The sequence below is a fragment of the Gambusia affinis genome, linkage group LG12 (genome assembly GCF_019740435.1).
Source record: "Gambusia affinis linkage group LG12, SWU_Gaff_1.0, whole genome shotgun sequence".
NCBI lineage: Eukaryota > Metazoa > Chordata > Actinopteri > Cyprinodontiformes > Poeciliidae > Gambusia > Gambusia affinis.
In genome coordinates, this window is record NC_057879.1 from 1,201,000 (window position 1) to 1,219,893 (window position 18,894).

General features: G+C 38.0%; 1 protein-coding gene across 1 annotated transcript in view; it reads left to right on the plus strand.

Moving 5' to 3' along the window:
• The first annotated feature begins 1,340 nt into the window (after nt 1-1,340).
• Nucleotides 1,341-18,894, plus strand: part of xkr4 (XK related 4) — a 54,916-nt gene continuing 37,362 nt past the window's right edge. The window contains exons 1-2 of the mRNA XM_044133428.1: nt 1,341-2,469; nt 18,536-18,735. Coding sequence (XP_043989363.1) covers nt 1,769-2,469; nt 18,536-18,735 — 901 coding nt within the window. The 5' untranslated portion in view covers nt 1,341-1,768. The remainder of the gene's footprint in view (nt 2,470-18,535; nt 18,736-18,894) is intronic.

Genomic DNA, 18,894 nt, shown 5'->3' on the forward strand with positions numbered 1-18,894 from the left:
GCTTTCTGTAAAAGTGAAACTTAAACTGACGCCATAATATCAGGTGACTTTTAGGCAGGCATTGCTTAGCTGACATAGTTTATCAGACGACCAATAAGGCATGTCTTAGATATAAGGAATGGATAAGTCAGATTTAAGTCAGAATCACATAATTGAAAAAGACAAAGTTTGCACTGACAAGGATTCATTTGGTTTACACAGAAGTTACATATTCTGTTCAGGACGTATATCCAAATTTATTGAATAAGACTGTCTGGCATTCACATTTCAGTTTTGGCATTTTTCTTAGGTCACCAGTGACATGCAGTCAGGGGAGGCAGGAGAGGCAGACAAAAAAATTACTAAAAAATATATTTACTAAATTATGACTAAATCTAGACAACTAAAATCGTTAAAAATATACAAAAAGGGTTTAAATGGAGTAAAAATGAGTGTGCTTCATCTACACACTTTAATAAAACAATTTCACACTGATTTTGAGTCAATAGATCACATGACTTGGAAGCTATTGAAGAAAACATATTATTTAATATTCAAATTATTTAAAATATTGAATATGACTTAAAAATTCAATAAAGAATAGTGTGTCTAGTGTAACCCTAATTGCCACTTTTTTGCAGTAGATTAATGGCTGAAGAAAATACAAGGTAGAAATCTAAGCATTTTGAAAACGCTAATATTGAAAGACCAATATTTTTGTAATATCTCATAAACTCTTTGATCAGACACGACCTACTTTAACACTTATTAATAACGAAGAGAACAAACAACAGCAACACCGACCAACGACATGAACTAACGGCAACAAAATTGACCAATCACAGAAGTTACATCAAAAAACAACTGCGTAGGGTTCACCTCTTTACTGCAGATGAATTGACAAGATGACAGTGAGTAATAATCACGATGCAGCTAGAGACATAACATATGCAACATCTACACATGCAGCGAACACATATGCAACATAGACATATTCAACATCTACATATGCAGTGAATGCATGTGCAATATAGAAATGTCTATATTGCACATGTCTATATACATGTGCAATATAGACATATGCAATATCTAACATATGCAACATCTATATGCAACGTCGACATATCCATAAAGCACTAAGACCATAGACAGCAACCAAAGACGCATAGCAACGACATAGACCAACAACATCTACACTTCTACTTATTTTTGACACAAATGGAACCCTATATTTGGTGCCTGTATGTTTGTGCGCCTATGCGTGTGTAGGGGGTTTGGGGGTGGGCGGGGGTGCGTGGGCGTGTGTGTGTTTGGGTCCCAGGAGGGCGGGCGGTTGACATTCAGGGGGAAGAGTGGGAATGATGTCATTGTTTGTAGTCCTCTATAGAAGAACATGGTCGCAGCCTCCATCCTTTATCTATCATTGACAAATACTTATATATCAGTTGTAGATTTTGCAACGACGTCGCAACAGCTGATTGTAGAATTCCACCAGGTAGGATTAAGGAAACAAGACGGTGAATATCCTTAACGGCTGGACGTGAAATGCTCATCAGTCACTCAAAAATGAGACATAGACCTAAAATCTTGGGCAACAAGCACAATGCTACGCTCAACCTGGATCTCTGGCTTCATCGTATATTATGAGAAGACAGCAGAATAAAGGAGTGGTCTAGAAATGAGGAGTAAAGAAACACGTAAACGAGGTTTCGACGGACAAACGCTGCGCTAAAAGAGAACGGGGGAGGAGAGCAGAAGAAATCTACCAGTTTAATATCTTCTGATTACAATGATGGCAGCTAAGTCGGATGGGGTCTTGAAATTAAAGAGGAACGATGTGGCCTTCACGCCGTTGCAGAACTCCGAGCACTCCGGCTCGGTGCAGGGGCTGCACCTGGGTCAACAGACCGACTCAGCATGCATCCTGGACGTGGATTTTCCGAACGGGGAATCTCAGTGCTGCGGTCGGGGAGGCTCCAACTCGCCTTGCTTCCGTCTAAGGAGAGAACAGCAAAAATATATGATATGGGACTGCTTGTGGATTGTTACCGCAGTGTCTGTTTATCTGGCTGATGTGGGAACCGACGTGTGGCTTTCAGTCGATTACTATCTTCGCCAGGACTATTGGTGGTTCGGCTTGACGCTTTTTTTTGTGGTGTTGGGTTCGTTTTCGGTCCAGCTGTTTAGTTTTCGATGGTTCGTCGCTGACTTCAGTACAGAGGACAACGTTGAATCTGCCGTCGGTTGCCCCCAGTTGGACGGGAGTAAACTACAGCTGAGTGGCTCGGCCTCTCAAGGCGATGTTCCCGTTCAGCAGCAACCGGCCACACTGCAGAGGCAGATGTCAACTGCCAGCAAGAACACTGCTACTAACAGCACCGGCAGCACAGCGATGGGCAGAAGAGGCACGAAACGGTCGCTCTATTACTCAGTCTGTGTGTGGTTATGCCAGTCTATAATACACATTCTCCAGCTGGGTCAGATATGGAGGTAAGGTGCCCTAAAATTCTCAACACAATTTTTTTTCCAAGTCGATAAATTTTTTGCAGCTTTGTGTCTTAGTTACATTTTTAGTTAAAAGATCTGGTTTGCTCGGTTTGATTTAGCTGGCTCTAGACACACCCTCGAGAAAGCAGTTTGACAATTAACAATTAATTAGTTTGTACAAAAATCACGTGTAAATGACGTTGGAACTATGTTGTCAGCTTGATATTGAAAACTAAAATTAGCTTCTCAGTAGAGTAAAGGCAGACAATATCAGTAAAGTATTTACAAATCTCTTGAGTTTTTCTGCAGTTTTATAACCATGGTCACCTATAACTTACTACAGTCGTCTGTTGTTGCCCAAAGTGATTTCACACAAACTATTAAAAAGTTGCACTTCTTCTATGCCTACATGGAAGAACACTGAGTGCTGTCAGCTTTCCTGCCATGAAATCTTTCTTAGATTGCCTTTTTGACAGGGCAAGTGGAGAACTGCTTCTTTCAAATTAAAAGTCTCAAATAGACACATATTGTCCAGTTTAAGCTTAAAAATAGACATGTTGTCATGTCATTGTATCAATAACAAAGAATAAAAATACAAAAATAAAAGCCCAAATACTACATATAGATATGTAATTGAGACAGCTTATGCAGTCAGATAGAATGACAGGTCTAAGACAGGTTAGTGCTTTCTGTTGTAATACTAAATCGCAGCTTAATTTAAATGCGATGCACACTTAAACATTTAAACACAGTTTTTGCAATTTTAGACAAATAGAAAAACTATCTTTTAAAGTAAGTATTTACCAAATAAGCCTTGAAGTACAGAAATCATGTAGACATTGTTTTGAAGTATTTTTAACAACAAAATACTGAGGATTTTTATGATCAAGACTGCTAATTGATGACGTTTTTCATTTAATTTCTTTGTCTCATGTTGCCACAGTTAAGCTCAGAAATTAGTTTTCTCTTAACAACAACAACAACAACAGTAATTTAAAAAACGATTGTTCCAGTAGCATCGATGGTTACCTTTCTGTGTGCTGGACAGTCATTTGGCACAGCACTGAAAACTCCCTACACCCCCCACCCTGGTGAAAAATAAATATACTAAGTATGTTAAATTTTAGTTACTTTAAATCAGACATATCATGAGTATACTTCAAGTTTGCTTAGGATTAGTTAACTAAAAGTGTGCTATTTTGGAACAACTCATTTTGTGCCTACTGCATTTTAATAGTATTTAAATTGTGTTAAAGCATAATTTAAAGTGTACTAAGTGTACTTTTACATACTTTTTTAGACCAACTAACATTATACTTAGTATACTTTAAGTATATTGCTTTTTATTTAATATAAACATATTTTGAGTGTGCTATTTTTGTGATTGAATTACCTTTAAAATATATTTAGAATGTATTTTAAGTATATTGACATTACATATTTTATATATTACAGTATCACAGTATGCTACAATTATACTTTAAGTTTATTATAATTGCTAATGAAGTACACTTTTTAGTTACTTACTGTATTTTATTAATCTGCTTTGCCACTTTGTACATTACACGCTTCATATGCTCTACATTACTGAAAACATATCAGGCTACCAGAACACAGAAGGATCAATTACAACACACTTTTCAGGTGAAACAAATTACATTGTGTATTCAATATATTAAAATTTTTAAGAGTACATTGCCAATATACTATCTCAAATTGTCAGTATATTCAAAGTTTACAGATAACATGCTTAAGAAAATTAGCACAATAAATAATAGGTACACTTTAGAGGAAATGTGGAAAATATTTCACCAAGGACAGAGTATTGTTTTAAACAATGTCACAGTATTCCAGTATTACTCCAGACAAACTGACATTTCTCCTTCCTAAGAACAGTGAGGATCAATAATAGAACATTCCCAATTTACAGAAGCCTACAAAAAAACAATAGAGCAATTAAACAGAGAAAGCACTTGTATTTTACAGAGTACAGAAACAGGGCAAAGAAAGAAGTATGACATTTTAAGATGTTGTGGACTCGCTAAGTATTTGACATCGTCAGCAGATCGGCTGATGAAGTGAGGAGATATAGCTGATGGATTCAGCCATACATGGACAGGGGTCACAGTGGAGTCAAAATAATAGTATTGGGCTTCGTTGAGGTTCACAAGAGTCAAGCTTTAAAAGTTTGGTGCAAATTGGATGATACATGTGTGATTTAGAGACGTCCGTATACAAATGGCAAAGGATTGAAATACGCCTTTGGGCCACGCCCACATGGTTCAGCCAGCAGGCAGCATTGACAGAATTCATCATCATTATGTCATTTATGTTACTTGACACAGGTTTAAAGCTATATGAATCAAAGGGTAACAGTAAGACATCCATGAGAAAAAACAGGTGACTTCCTGTTGGAAGTGGGTGGAGTTAAGGTGATGTCATCAAATGACCATGTAAATGTGGTGAGGACTGGTCTGTATTGAGACATAGAAAGAGTGATGCAGCCCTAATCTTGTGTGTGGAAGTTATTGCACTTTGATGATTCTTGGCATAGTCAAAGTTTGACACTTAGCCACACCCACATGCTTTGATGTATAAAAAAAAATCCTTTGATAACGTTTGACCTTCAATGCCTGAAGACTCTGCTAAGTGATTCTGAAGTTTGTATGTCAAACGCTGTAGGACAAGTTCGATCAGATATGATGTCATTAAAAAGGACATGATGGCGGCTTTGATCCAAAATAGCTGACTTCCTATTGGGTTTGGACCATGGCACCAGGAGACTGTTTTGTAGGTTCTGACAAGATACACATGTCTACCATGTTTCATAATTCTGGGTTAAAGCATGGCTTGGGGCTGATCGTTTAAAATATTCTAGGGGGCGCTGTGGAGGAATTAGGCCACGCCCACCAATGCTTGTTGTGGATTTCTTTCTGGGATTGGATAAGGATCAATCCCACCGAAATCGGTCAAGGTTTGAATCCATATCACACCAACATGTCTTTTGTCTCTGGAGACAGTTTCATGTTGATTAGGTCAAAGGAGTCAGATAGCAAACTTTCAAAGTAAAACATGTTCTCAGGGGGCATGGCTTAAGTCATGTCATGTTGGGCCCTGAAAGCTAACAGTGAATAAAATGTATGAAAGAGAAATGGTAGATTAAGAAGGGGGAAAAATTCTGTCCAATTATTTTCAAATCAAATTATGTTTATATTAAACCCATAGTGTTGGACTTCCGGTTAGACTGCAAGATGGAGTAGATGCTTTTTCTGAGGCTCTCACCTCGAACACTATTACTGTGTTAAATTCCAATTTGTGTTTGTTAATTCAACAGTAATTATAAAGCTGCATTGGAACCGTGACCAGTTAATTAGACAATGACCAGCAGAGCAAAAAAAGGAGAGCAGAAAAAATACGAGGGGAACCTGTGCAATTAAACATGTGCTAACCGCTGAGGGAGACCATAAGAAATCAGAGTTCAATGCGGTGTTCACTAAACTCAAAACAAAACTGGAGTGCTTTGAATCTGTCATTTCTACCCACCACCATCATATTTGATCACTGGAAACTGTGGCCACTACCATGAGCGACGACATACAGGCAATTCAAGCTGAGCTAGCTACGGTGACCGGAAAGAACAACAGACTGAAAGCTAAGCTAATTGATTTGGAAAGTAGGAGCCAGCCAATGCCAGGTTGGTGGGACTTCCTGAAGGCATAGAAGGTTCGCATCGGACAACATTTTTCTCTCAACTACTTCTGGTGGTCTCTGGGGAAGATACGTTAAAAGGGCTCCGGAGCTGGATCGAGCACACCGGATGCTAACAGCAAAACTGGGCCTCGGTGAGAAATCCAGAGACGTTATTCCACAACTATCAAATCAGGGAGCTCATTACATGCAAAGCCTGAGAGTTGCAAGGCAAGTTGAAGTATAAGGGTACACCGTTTCACATTTTTGAAGAAGACTGCCTGGAGGTTTTACAGTAGCGCTCAGCTTACCACCGGATCATTAAATAACTGTATGATCAGGGACTCATACAGTTGTGAGAGTCCCTGATCATATAGTTGAGTCCCTGTACAGAGACAGACAGACTGGTTACAGTCTGGCTGGGTTACAGTTGCTACCCAGCCAAACCGTTCATCATGATCAAGAATGGGAGTCGAAGGTTCCTGGTGATGCCAAGCACTATATTGACTCTCTTCATTCATCCAGCTCAAGCCCGCAGGTGGAATAATTATTAGTTGGATCCAAGTGGTTTATTTGTGGTATTAAACTAGCCACTTGCAGAACTCAGACAGTTCTTTGTAGTTTGTTTAATGCAAAGCTGTTTCTAGAATTTCTTTGCTTTATTATTCTTCTTCTGATTAACCTGTACAATTTAAACTCGCTCTGGACTTGATTACTTTTACAGGGACTGGAATAGAATGCTGTGATGACCAACAGACTACTCATTGACAGCCAGCATATCTATCTTGATGTGTAGTATGCTATTATGTTGATTTTACTCAGTTATGAAGTTTTTCAGAAGTTCTTCTACAGTTACATTGGTTGAATTTTAGGTTATCTGGTGTGAAATGGTTGCCTTCTGACAACTGACCATTCTGATTTTGGGAGTAGGAAATGTTAGTCTATAATGAAGAAAGTCTCGCAGGAGATAGAAGATGCCCTGCTGTGCGATGGACAATTCAATATTTGTTATTGCTTTAAAGGGGATCTGGGTCCAGATGTGTGTGTGTTTTTAGTGGAGATGTGTATGTAAGTGAGTGTCCTTTTCCGTTTTTGCTTTCTTTTTTTCCCCCCTTTTTCTTCTCTCTCTACAGCTGCCGGCCAACAATATGCCAAGTGCCAGTCTTTTTTCAGCCAAAACCGGACTGCCTTACTGCAATATATATACCTCTTCGGGAATAGTAAGGTATGACCAGCACAGGTAATAATTTGAGGGTTGTTTCTTGGAGCATGAGAAGTTTGGGAAATGCCACCAAGATTGCTAAGGTTGTGACTCATCTGCAGCAACTTAAAGGGGACATACTATTTTTCTTAACAAGAAATACATCTCTGTAATAGGGAGAGAATGCGACTTAAAAGAAATTGGATTAGCCATGTATTCCATTCTAGATTCAATGCCCAGGCTTGAGGAACCTTGGCATATTATATACTTATGTACTTATATACTTATTCTTAATAATATTATGTTTGAACAGCACAAAATAATCGTGGACACGGAGGGCCGTTTCATAATTGTATTTGGTAAATTGCTAAACTCTGGTGATACTAGCTTGTGTCTTCGGCCCAAATAGGAATGACAATAACTTTGTGTCCAGACTCTTTTCATCTATGCCTGAGATTGAAAATTATTTATTTCATTTAATTTTAGGGGGAGACTTTAATATGATCCAGGATACTCGCTTAGGTAGATCCTCAAAAATACAATCTCATTATCTAATGCTGCTATGTTTTTAAAACTCAGTTGGGACTGGTGGATCCGTGGAACCCGGCACTTGAGCAGTTTTCCTTCTTTTCCCATGCCCATCATTCCGATACATGCATCGATGTTTTTCCTTATTGATGGACTGCTTTCTAAAATAAAAGCCATCATACTATAGCTATATCTCATCATGCACAAGCCTCCTTGGATTTAGAATTGGTCGGTCAAGCCCGTTGTTTTAAATTATGGAGATTTAATTCTATACTGTTGCTGAGGAGAACTATAAACAATTTTAAAAAAATCAGCTTTCACTTTACTTTGATCTTAATGACTTACCTAATATATCAAGAAGCACCCTCTGGGAAGCCTCAAAAGCATATATGAAAGGTCAGTAAGATAAATGATAGACTTTCGTCATTCTATTCAGAATTGTATACCTCCTTAACTGTTTCCTCGTCACACAATATTCTTAATGATAGTACCTTTCCATGGATAGATAATGAATTTATGAAAGTTCAAGGTGGGCCTATCATTATAATGGAGGTGCAAGAATCAATCAAGTCCTTAAATTCTGACAAATCCCCTGGCCCAGAATATTATGAGGTTAACGTATATATAATGTTATAATGAGGTCTTTTCAAACAGGCACCTGCCTAGTACCTTATCAGAGGCTACAATATCTTGGATTCTTAAGAAAGTTAAAGACCCCCCATTGTGTAGTAGTATGTCTAACATGTTGAATAAGAACATTAGACAGCATGGAGAAAGATTTTGACCAGTGGTCCCTATTTCCATTATCTGGTGGGATTTTCCAAAAATATTTGTACCTTTTCCAGCATGTTTCTATACTAATTACAAAGAATTCTTTTGACAAATTGGACAGGAAAATATCTCAGTTCTTATGGTTTAAAAAACCTGCCAGACTTCAAAAATTGGTGCTACCGTCCCCAACTTATGAGGGCGGAATTGCTCTTCCGAACTTCAGGCAGTACTTCTGGGCAGCTAATGTGCAGAAACTATTGTATAAGATGTATGATGCTGATGTTTCACCGGCCTGGGTGCAGATTGAAAGGGCGTCTAGGCGTTATTTGTTGTCCTCTCTGCTTTGTTCTCTCCGTGGTAGAGGACAACAATCCCATTGTCAGGGCTACATAACTACATTAACTATCTGGAGCCAATTCAGGAAACAGTTTGGCCTGCATGGACCCTCGATACAAACTCCTTTAGCCAAAAATTGTAACTTTATGCCTTCAACTAACTGATTTAGTTTTTAACTTGTGGCATGACAGAGGGCTCAACACTGTAAAGGATCTTTATAGCAATAGAAAGATTGTTATAGTTGAAAAGGATGGACAACACCTTTCCATCCTTTGCTGAACTTTCATCTAAATTCCAATTTTCCAATTCTCATCTCTTTTGGTTCTTTCAGGCCAGGGATTATGTTAAAAAGGTATTTCCGCACTTTCCTAATCGACTCGATTTGTGCCCAGCATGCCTTAATTCAGTGCAAAATACTCTATAAAGTGCATTACACAAATGCAAAATTAGCAAAAATGTAGTCATCAGCCAGCCCCAAAACATACCCACATGTTTTGGGTCTGGCCAAGGCCAAGTGGGTTATGGGATAACATTTTTAAAGTACTTAGTCAAGCATATAATCAGACAATTCTCCCCAATCCATTATCAATTATATTTGACGTCCCTCCAGACTCGGGCCGTTGACGTTCCTTGAGACAGGCTCTAGCTTTCACTACTCTTTTTGCTCGAAGACTTATTCTACTCAAGTGGAAACTAAGCGTCCCACAGTCTCTTGACCAATGGGTTAGAGAAGTTCTTAACAACCTGAAGCTGGAAAAACTTGGATTTTCACTTAAGGGTTCCACCAGCAAATTTATGGAGACTTAGAGACCTTTCTTATCTTTAGTGGGTACCATGACTTTGCTCCCTGACACAGAAGGAAATTAAATTATCTGTAGGCCCTCTCATCTATAACCAGATCTTCTGTTTTTAACTAATATATATTTTTTCTTATTAGAATTTTTAAAATCTTTATTTGTTATTTATTATATTTTTGTTTTACTATTAATTATGTATATGTGTATATATATATATATATATATATATATATATATATGATGTGCGGTGAGGTTCATAGCTGGTGAGGCACTAACTTAATCATAATTAGATTTACAAATATAGACCCCTGTATGTTATTGTTTACATAAGGACATTTAGTGCATGCGGACAACCCTGGAGGACAAAAAGACTATTCTTCTACATGTGATGCTAAGCTTCGCTGCCGCCGTAGGATAATTCCGTCAACTCAATCAAACTTGGATATGTAGATATTATTAATTGCGTGCTGTGCTCCACACCAAAGGGAAAAACCGTTAAAGTGCAACTGAAAACCACTTCTTTCTCGCTCTCTGTATCAGTGCAGCTACTGTATGGCTAGCTCGCTGTTACTGTTTCTTACAATGCCTTTGTGGAGTCACAATGTCTGAGATCATGAGCGCCCCCTGCCATGTGGCAAGAAAACTGCCTGCTTCACCTCGAATCTGTTCTCTGCCGTTTATCATCGCTCCTCAGCACACGAAACACGTTACACACACACTGACAAAAAGCACTGTACATTATATACATATGCTGAAGTATGAAAAATCAGTTTATACATTAAATGATTTTAAGCCATTTTATTGGTGACGTACAGACAGGAGGAACATGCTCCTATCAAATGGCAGCAAGTGCAGTTAGAGAGAGGTTGCACAATCCCAGGAGAGGCTCAGCTCGCAGCTGCCTCACCGGCTTCGCTTCTGAGCATTTGAATGGGAAAATATGAAAATCCAGGGATTTTGAATAAAAACAAACAAAAAGAATAACAAATTGGTTAAGCTACATTAAAAATAGGTACTTTATAGTACATCCCACAGGGTGAAAATAGCAATATAAATGATCTTATTATTATGTAATATTTTTTCATGATGACATCTGAGGCTCTGCCTCACCTGCCTCCCCTGACCGCACGTCACTGGTATATATATATATATATATATATATATATATATATATATATATATATATATATATTCTTTTTCTCGTTCTCTCTCTCTCTCTTTCTTTGCCTTCTTTGGAATGTGTGTGGATGTGTGGGTGTGGGTGTGTTGTGTATGTTGTATTTGTTGCAGGGATTGTATCTCTGTTGGCTGCTTCTCTTGTGCTTAGACCTAGACTGGGATGGGTTTGGTTTTGGGAGAAATCGGCTTGCACTTCTTTTTCTCTGTTATCTGTGACTACTGTGTTTTTATTGTCCTAATGATTGATGCATGTCAAGCTGTTAAATTCAATAAAGAAAGTTGGAATAAACACATAGTGTTGGAAAGACATCAGTTTTTGCTGTTATTAAGAATGTGGTCAGCTGCTCAGTGTAAAAAATAAAACAAATCCTTCCCAATGAGACGATGTGGAGGTTCATCCTCAGAACTGGTTGGTGAGCTGGTGGAGCCAGAGCCTCTTCTGAGACAGGAAAGTTTTTAGGTTTTCTAATTCCTGATCCATGGCTTCCTCTTTCATCTTAATTTGCTTAGACAGCAAAAATATGTTGACTATTAAAACAATGATGGACGAGTTATAACAACAACCTCACAAATGTCACAATATAAGTCTCTTTGGGACACTAAGCTTAATTAAAACCAGGTTAAATTTATGAAGATAAAGTCACAAAAAACAGAACCTCCATGCAGTTATGGCATGAAGTTGAATGATTGTCATAAAAATCCCAATAAAATTGATAAAATAACTATTTCTGAAACTAATGTAAGTTTGTTTATATTTGTACTGCACTGTTTACAATTAAAGATAATTAGCATTTTGAAGTAAACTTACCACCAGCTAGCAACACGTTAGCAGCCTTCATCCCTTCAGACTTCTTTCATGACCTACATTTTATTTCCATCGATTCTTGTCCTGTCGTGTTACTGTCTAACTGAGACTAGAACGTCACCAGCTTCAATTTACCAAAATTACTATTATCAAGATCCTCTCTACTTTTAAGGCAATATTATGCAAGTAGAAATTGCGAATTTGAACAGCATCTCTTATCTTCACTGGCTTTGTGACTGCTCTTCTTTTTATGGTGGTTTTATTAAAAAAAACTGAGGGGGTGGATTACCGCCACCATCTGGTCTGTAGTGTGAATGAACTAGTGCCTTTCACTAATAGATCTTATATCATACATCTAAAAACGGATTGGGTAAAGACAGCTTCAGTGTTTTAGTGAAAAAACTGAAAACAACACATCATATTTGGAGAGATGTGAAACTGAAAATACCTGCTACCTTTAGTGTTAAGGACAAGTATTGTTTTTGTTGTCGAACCTCTGTCACTAAACTGTCAATGTTTAGTGACAGTTCATGCCTCAAAATGTATTTTGAGGCATGAACACATTATTTACTTTGTTAAACCTAATTACATTGAGTTCCACTATAAGGATTGTTTTGTTTTCATTTTTTGCCATTTTAACAAAATTAGTAATATATTATTAAGCCACCTAAAAAGCCATACCGGTACTTCATTAGCCTAAAATATACACTGAAATGTAATTTAAAACATACTGAAATTTCAGTATATTTAATAGTTTACTTTTAAAGTAACCGTTAAGTGAATTTAAAAAAATTCTATTTTGAGCATATATTTTAAAATATACACAAAATATCTCTAAAAGCATATTGTTTCATTGATACACTTGAGCAAATTCATATTTTGCTCACTTAAAGTATTACTTAAAAGTGTATTTTGATACAGCTATATTTAACTGTGTTTAAAGTTATTATGACCAAATTGGTACAAGCATACTTTTAGTATACTTGGTATATATTTATAGGTAGTACACTTATTAGTTAGTATACCTAAAATGTACAGGTAAAAGCCAGTAAATTAGAATATTTTGAAAAACTTGATTTATTTCAGTAATTGCATTCAAAAGGTGTAACTTGTACATTATATTTATTCATTGCACACAGACTGATGCATTCAAATGTTTATTTCATTTAATTTTGATGATTTGAAGTGGCAACAAATGAAAATCCAAAATTCCGTGTGTCACAAAATTAGAATATTGTGTAAGGGTTAAATTTTGAAGGCACCTGGTGCCACAAACTAATCAGCTGATTAACTCAAAACACCTGCAAAGGGCTTTAAATGGTCTCTCAGTCCAGTTCTGAAGCCTACACAAACATGGGGAAGACTTCAGATTTGACAGCTGTCCAAAAGGCGACCATCGACACCTTGCACAAGGAGGGAAAGACACAAAAGGTTATTGCTGAAGAGGCTGGCTGTTCTCAGAGCTCTGTGTCCAAACACATTAATAGAGAGGCAAAGGGAAGGAAAAACTGTGGTCAGAAAAAGTGTACAAGCGATAGGGATCACCGCGCCCTAGTCAAGATTGTGAAAAAAAACCCATTCAAAAATGTGGGGGAGATTCACAAGGAGTGGACAGCTGCTGGAGTCAGAGCTTCAAGATCCACCACCAAGAGACGCGTGAAAGACATGGGTTTCAACTGCCGCATACCTCGTGTCAAGCCACTGTTGACCAAGAAACAGCGCGAAAAGCGTCTCACCTGGGCTAAGGAAAAAGAGCTGGACTGCTGCTGAGTGGTCCAAAGTCATGTTTTCTGACCAAAGCAAATTTTGCATTTCCTTTGGAAATCGAGGTCCCAGAGTCTGGAGGAAGACAGGAGAGGCACAGGATCCACGTTGCCTGAAGTCTAGTGTAAAGTTTCCACCATCAGTGATGGTTTGGGGTGCCATGTCATCTGCTGGTGTCGGTCCACTCTGTTTCCTGAGATCCAGGGTCAACGCAGCCGTCTACCAGCAAGTTTTAGAGCACTTCATGCTTCCTGCTGCTGACCTGCTCTATGGAGATGGAGATTTCAGGTTCCAACAGGACTTGGCGCCTGCACACAGCGCAAAATCTACCCGTGCCTGGTTTACGGACCATGGTATTTCTGTTCTAAATTGGCCAGCCAACTCCCCTGACCTTAGCCCCATAGAAAATCTGTGGGGTATTGTGAAAAGGAAGATGCAGAATGCCAGACCCAAAAACGCAGAAGAGTTGAAGGCCACTATCAGAGCAACCTGGGCTCTCATAACACCTGAGCAGTGCCAGAAACTCATCGACTCCATGCCACGCCGCATTAATGCAGTAATTGAGGCAAAAGGAGCTCCAACCAAGTATTGAGTATTGTACATGCTCATATTTTTCATTTTCATACTTTTCAGTTGGCCAACATTTCTAAAAAATCCCTTTTTTGTATTAGCCTTAAGTAATATTCTAATTTTGTGACAAACGGAATTTTGGATTTTCATTTGTTGCCACTTCAAATCATCAAAATTAAATGAAATAAACATTTGAATGCATCAGTCTGTGTGCAATGAATAAATATAATGTACAAGTTACACCTTTTGAATGCAATTACTGAAATAAATCAAGTTTTTCAAAATATTCTAATTTACTGGCTTTTACCTGTACTTACACAAATGCAAGTATGTTTGGAATAAACTAAAGTATATATTTTTTTACTAGGGCACTGAATGAAAATAAGTGGAAGACAGTTAAATTATGTGCAGATTAATCACATTTGCAAGTTCTGCTGTTCTGTAAATGTGTCTGCAAAAAGCATCATGGAGCTCAAGGTACAATCCAGACAGATTAGAAGAGAGCAGCGCAAATATGAAATTACAAACTTTCCAGAAAACATGCTTAAAATGTATTGCTTAATTTAAGTAACTGTTCAACTTGCAATAATTACAAAAACAATACAATTTTCATGAGGGTTTCCAAAATATTGTTATTTTCTGCTTTGCAAGTATGTCCTTATTTTGTAGTGTTTCTCATTACCTGTCTTAGAGGCTTAATAAAACTGTAATATTTTTTAAAATGTGAATGAGGATTGTAGAAAGAGGGAGAATGAAGAGAGGAGGTGAGGAGTCTGGAGTCAGTTTCAGTTTGTTGATATTAGAGCTTATTTGGTATGAAACATGGAAAACAACAACATACATATCTTTTCATATTTCAGGTATGAATCAATTGTAAAATGACTCGAACAAGCAGAGAAAACATCAGTAGCATTACTGATGCTACTGATGTAATCAAAAAAGTAATCAGTATTTCTGTCAGAGCACTTAATTTGAAGAAACACCTGATATGCAAGATGTGCTACTTGGAATTTCAATTAATGTAAAATACATATGCAACAACCTTAAGTTTAAACACAGACAGCTCTATTACCAACAAGATGATTTCTTATGCTTCTTCAACAGCTCCCTTTTTAATCCTTCTTATCCACATCTAGTTTCTGAATGCAGAAATTGTTCACCACTCAAATCGCCCATGGGAGCAGGCTTCTTTGGGTAAGAGACGAGTCCCTCCACCCTTGTATTGACTAGAGGACTAAATCAAATCAGTTTAAAAAAGTCCATTATCCCTCATATTATCTGCCTTTGAACCTGTTTGTGATGCCACTATTTTCATCCAACTCAACCTTTGGAATGCTTACCACCTCATCTGTACCTGGTTGAGTGTAAGAGATTTCCAGATCCCTTTTGGCTGCTTTGAGCATCTCTGTCTCTCCTTCCTGGCTCAAGAATCCTCTGCCATTGTTAATACACAAGGACAGAACAGCTTCCACTCGCCTCTCTCTGGCATCTCCACTTACAATCAACTTAAGTAAGCTCTTATATTTCATGGCACATCTCCTATCCAACCCGATCTCACCTTTTGTGTTTTCACATGGTGTTCCTGTTGCCAGCCAGTTTCTTAGAGACCAACATTGAAGTCATTATTTTCTTTGTAATAAAATTTTTAAATTGTACTTGTCTCCTGAGAGTGTCTGTGCATGTGGATCAGAAAACTAAATACCAACATGTTAGGCAGTGAGAAATGAATGGCTTGTTATTCAGTGTATCCAAGTGTCTTGTTTAGACTGTATCATGCTGAGAAAATATGAGCCATCTTCCACACACCAGAACTTTCTCTGGCAATATTTCTACCCAGGTCATTTTTTTAAACACCGGTGATTGCAGGCGAGAAATAAAGACCCTCAGCAGCAACTTTGTCGCCTCAAGTTCACTTTTTAGAAAATGGTAAAATCACCTCTATCTCATTGCTGCGCGAAAAAGAAAAGCTTGGTTAATCATTAGCTACACGTTTATTGAGTGTAAAATAAATCTAGGACTAACTATTATGCAACAAGGAAAATTTAATCTCTTTTACCCAGTTATTAGGAAATGTGTTTTTAAGTGCGTTTCTTAATTTGATGTACAGACTAAACACAGCAGGTTAGAATTAGAAATAGTTATTGAATATTTCTACATATATACAACTTATGTTGTCAATGAATAGACATTGACAGTATGTTTCGCTGAACAAAAATTCTATAAAATCTGAATTTAAATCAATGTAATTGCTTCTATTGTGTAGATGTCATGCAGCCAAGTTAACATAAAATTTCTTTCTTTTTTTATTTATTTTTTTTAAGGAATTTGTTTTTTGTGTGGGTCTACCACTACACTTTAATTTTGGATTTATTTGCAGTAAACTGACACCAAAAATCAGATTCTAACACATTGCCTTTAGTGAACCAGACTGCATTCATAACTATTTGGCTATAAAGGGCTTTTGTCTTTACCTGTTGTGATCTGTGTTTTTCTCTGTGTTTATTTTGAGATTTTCTGGGTTTCTGAGTTTCTGTGTTGTCCTGTCGCCCCTCGATTGTTTCCCAGGTGTGTCTCGTTTCCGTGATTACCCTCTGTGTATTTAACCCCACTGTGTCCTTTGTTCCTTATCGGGTCCTTGTCGTGTGTCGAGCCAGTTGTCTGTTGTCGTCTGAGCTGTCTAGCTGTTTGTCAGTCGTCCATTTGTTTCGCCAGTTGCTACTGGTGCTGAACCCTGGATTCTGTTCTGCCATACTGCCTGGTTGTTGGATTGTTTGTATTTCGGACTGCTCATCATTAAATCATCACTTTACTTCTATTTGGGTCTAAGCGTCCTACCTCACCACCCACACTGCACCGTTTCATGACATTACCATTTCATTTAAAAAAAAGTTTTACATTGTACTTGAAATTAGTGATGGTGAGATGAAGCCTCATGAGGCATTGTACCACTTGAGCCAATTGGTTCGAGAAAGGGTTCATTTCTTGAGGCTTCATGTGCACACGAAACCACCTACTGGCCAGGTGTACAATCACAGCCCGCTGTATCTTAACACATGTGATGCATTGAATTTTTGTCTATTATGGGTCTTGGGAATGACTTCACAAAAGGTGTACATATGTGTACAATAAAATATTGTTTGAACAATAAAATATTGTTTGAATGTATTCTCTGTGTGTAATTATTCCCAAAATAGTATTGTCATGTGATATGGCATGTTGTGTAATAATGTTTTTCTGTGACTCTAGAAAAATGGCATGAGCTTAATCAGGCAGAGGACAGTGAAAGTGCTTGTGGAACTAGGGAGGGGGTAGTGAATAGGCTAATGCTTGTGTAACTTGGATGATTTCATTCATTTTTATTAAGAAACAACAATTTGTCCACAGTTTTAGGTTTCAAACGATTTCTCTTTTTTGACACTACTTCTCCAGCCTTTGAAAAGACACGCTCACATGGCACAGATAATGCCGGGGTGCATAAATAAATAAGTGCAAGTTTGTACAGATTGGGGTACAGTGACCGATGATTATAGTATAGTATATAGTATAGTAATGAAATACCTTGGCTGGGTGAAGCTCCAGTTTCCTCCCTATTCTCATGCAAGGCACGGTAGTGTCTTAGCATGGATGAGGTGTTATTATTGTACCCCAACTCCTTGGTGCACAATAAACACCTCACCTTTACAGAAAATAAGAAACAGTGAAAAATACAGTTCCTCATAAGCAAACCTAATGCATCTGCAAATGTTCAGTTCACCTTACCTCTCGCTGGCTCCATCCTACTCCTATCCTGTCTTCGCGCTCCTACATCTCCTATCTATCTCTCTCTCTCTCTCCTAAACTCTCCAAACACCAAACTAACTGTCTCAAACTAAATAACCATTATCCAAACTATCAAAACTCTATCCACTCTCTCAACTGACCGCAACTCGCCTACAACAACCCACATTTTGAATGGAGCCTGTGGGGTTTATAAAGCTTTCAAACCGCGCGACAAAATCTGAGCCATTTCCCGAAGCAGCCGGGCAGCGAGGCCTCGGACGTCATCGTTTTCGGCTCCTCCCCTAAATGAAGCATGCCTCGATACGCGCTTTACGGAAACGCCCCCTCCATTACTCGACACACGCCTCGAAGCCTCGGCTCATCACGTAACATCACTACTTGAAATGCTACAACACAAGCTATTTAAAAGTAGAAAGAAGTTTTTCCAAACTTATCCAGACACAAGACCGACTTCCTTCAGACAATGATAGTTACACTAATATTGAATAGCTTTTTACTGAAGTGATTTTTTTGGTGCTGCATACTTGTCATGGAATTAGGACAAGTAGGCCTACAGAAGGTGTCTTGATGAAAGTTTACTGTGCATCATTGTTCTTACTTGTGATTTTATAACCGAATTGTTGTTAAAAATATTTTTCCTGTTTTGTGTAGGTATTTCCGTACCATGTATCTGGGAATACGGAGTCGTCAGAGTTCGAAGTCAGAACATTGGCGATACTACTGGAAGATGGTGTATGAGTTTGCTGATGTGAGCATGTTGCATTTACTGGCCACCTTTCTGGAGAGTGCACCTCAGCTGGTGTTGCAGCTGTGCATCATCATACAAACACACAATCTCCAGGCTGTTCAAGGTAACCTCCAACACCTTGTAACTGCTACTTTCTATTCAGTAGATTTACATACCACCAATTCTCAAAAAAGGTAATAAAGAAATCTAGCATGTTTACAAATAATTTTTAAATTTCATGTATGAATTTAATCTCGTGCAGTTTTTCTTCAGCAGTGATTCT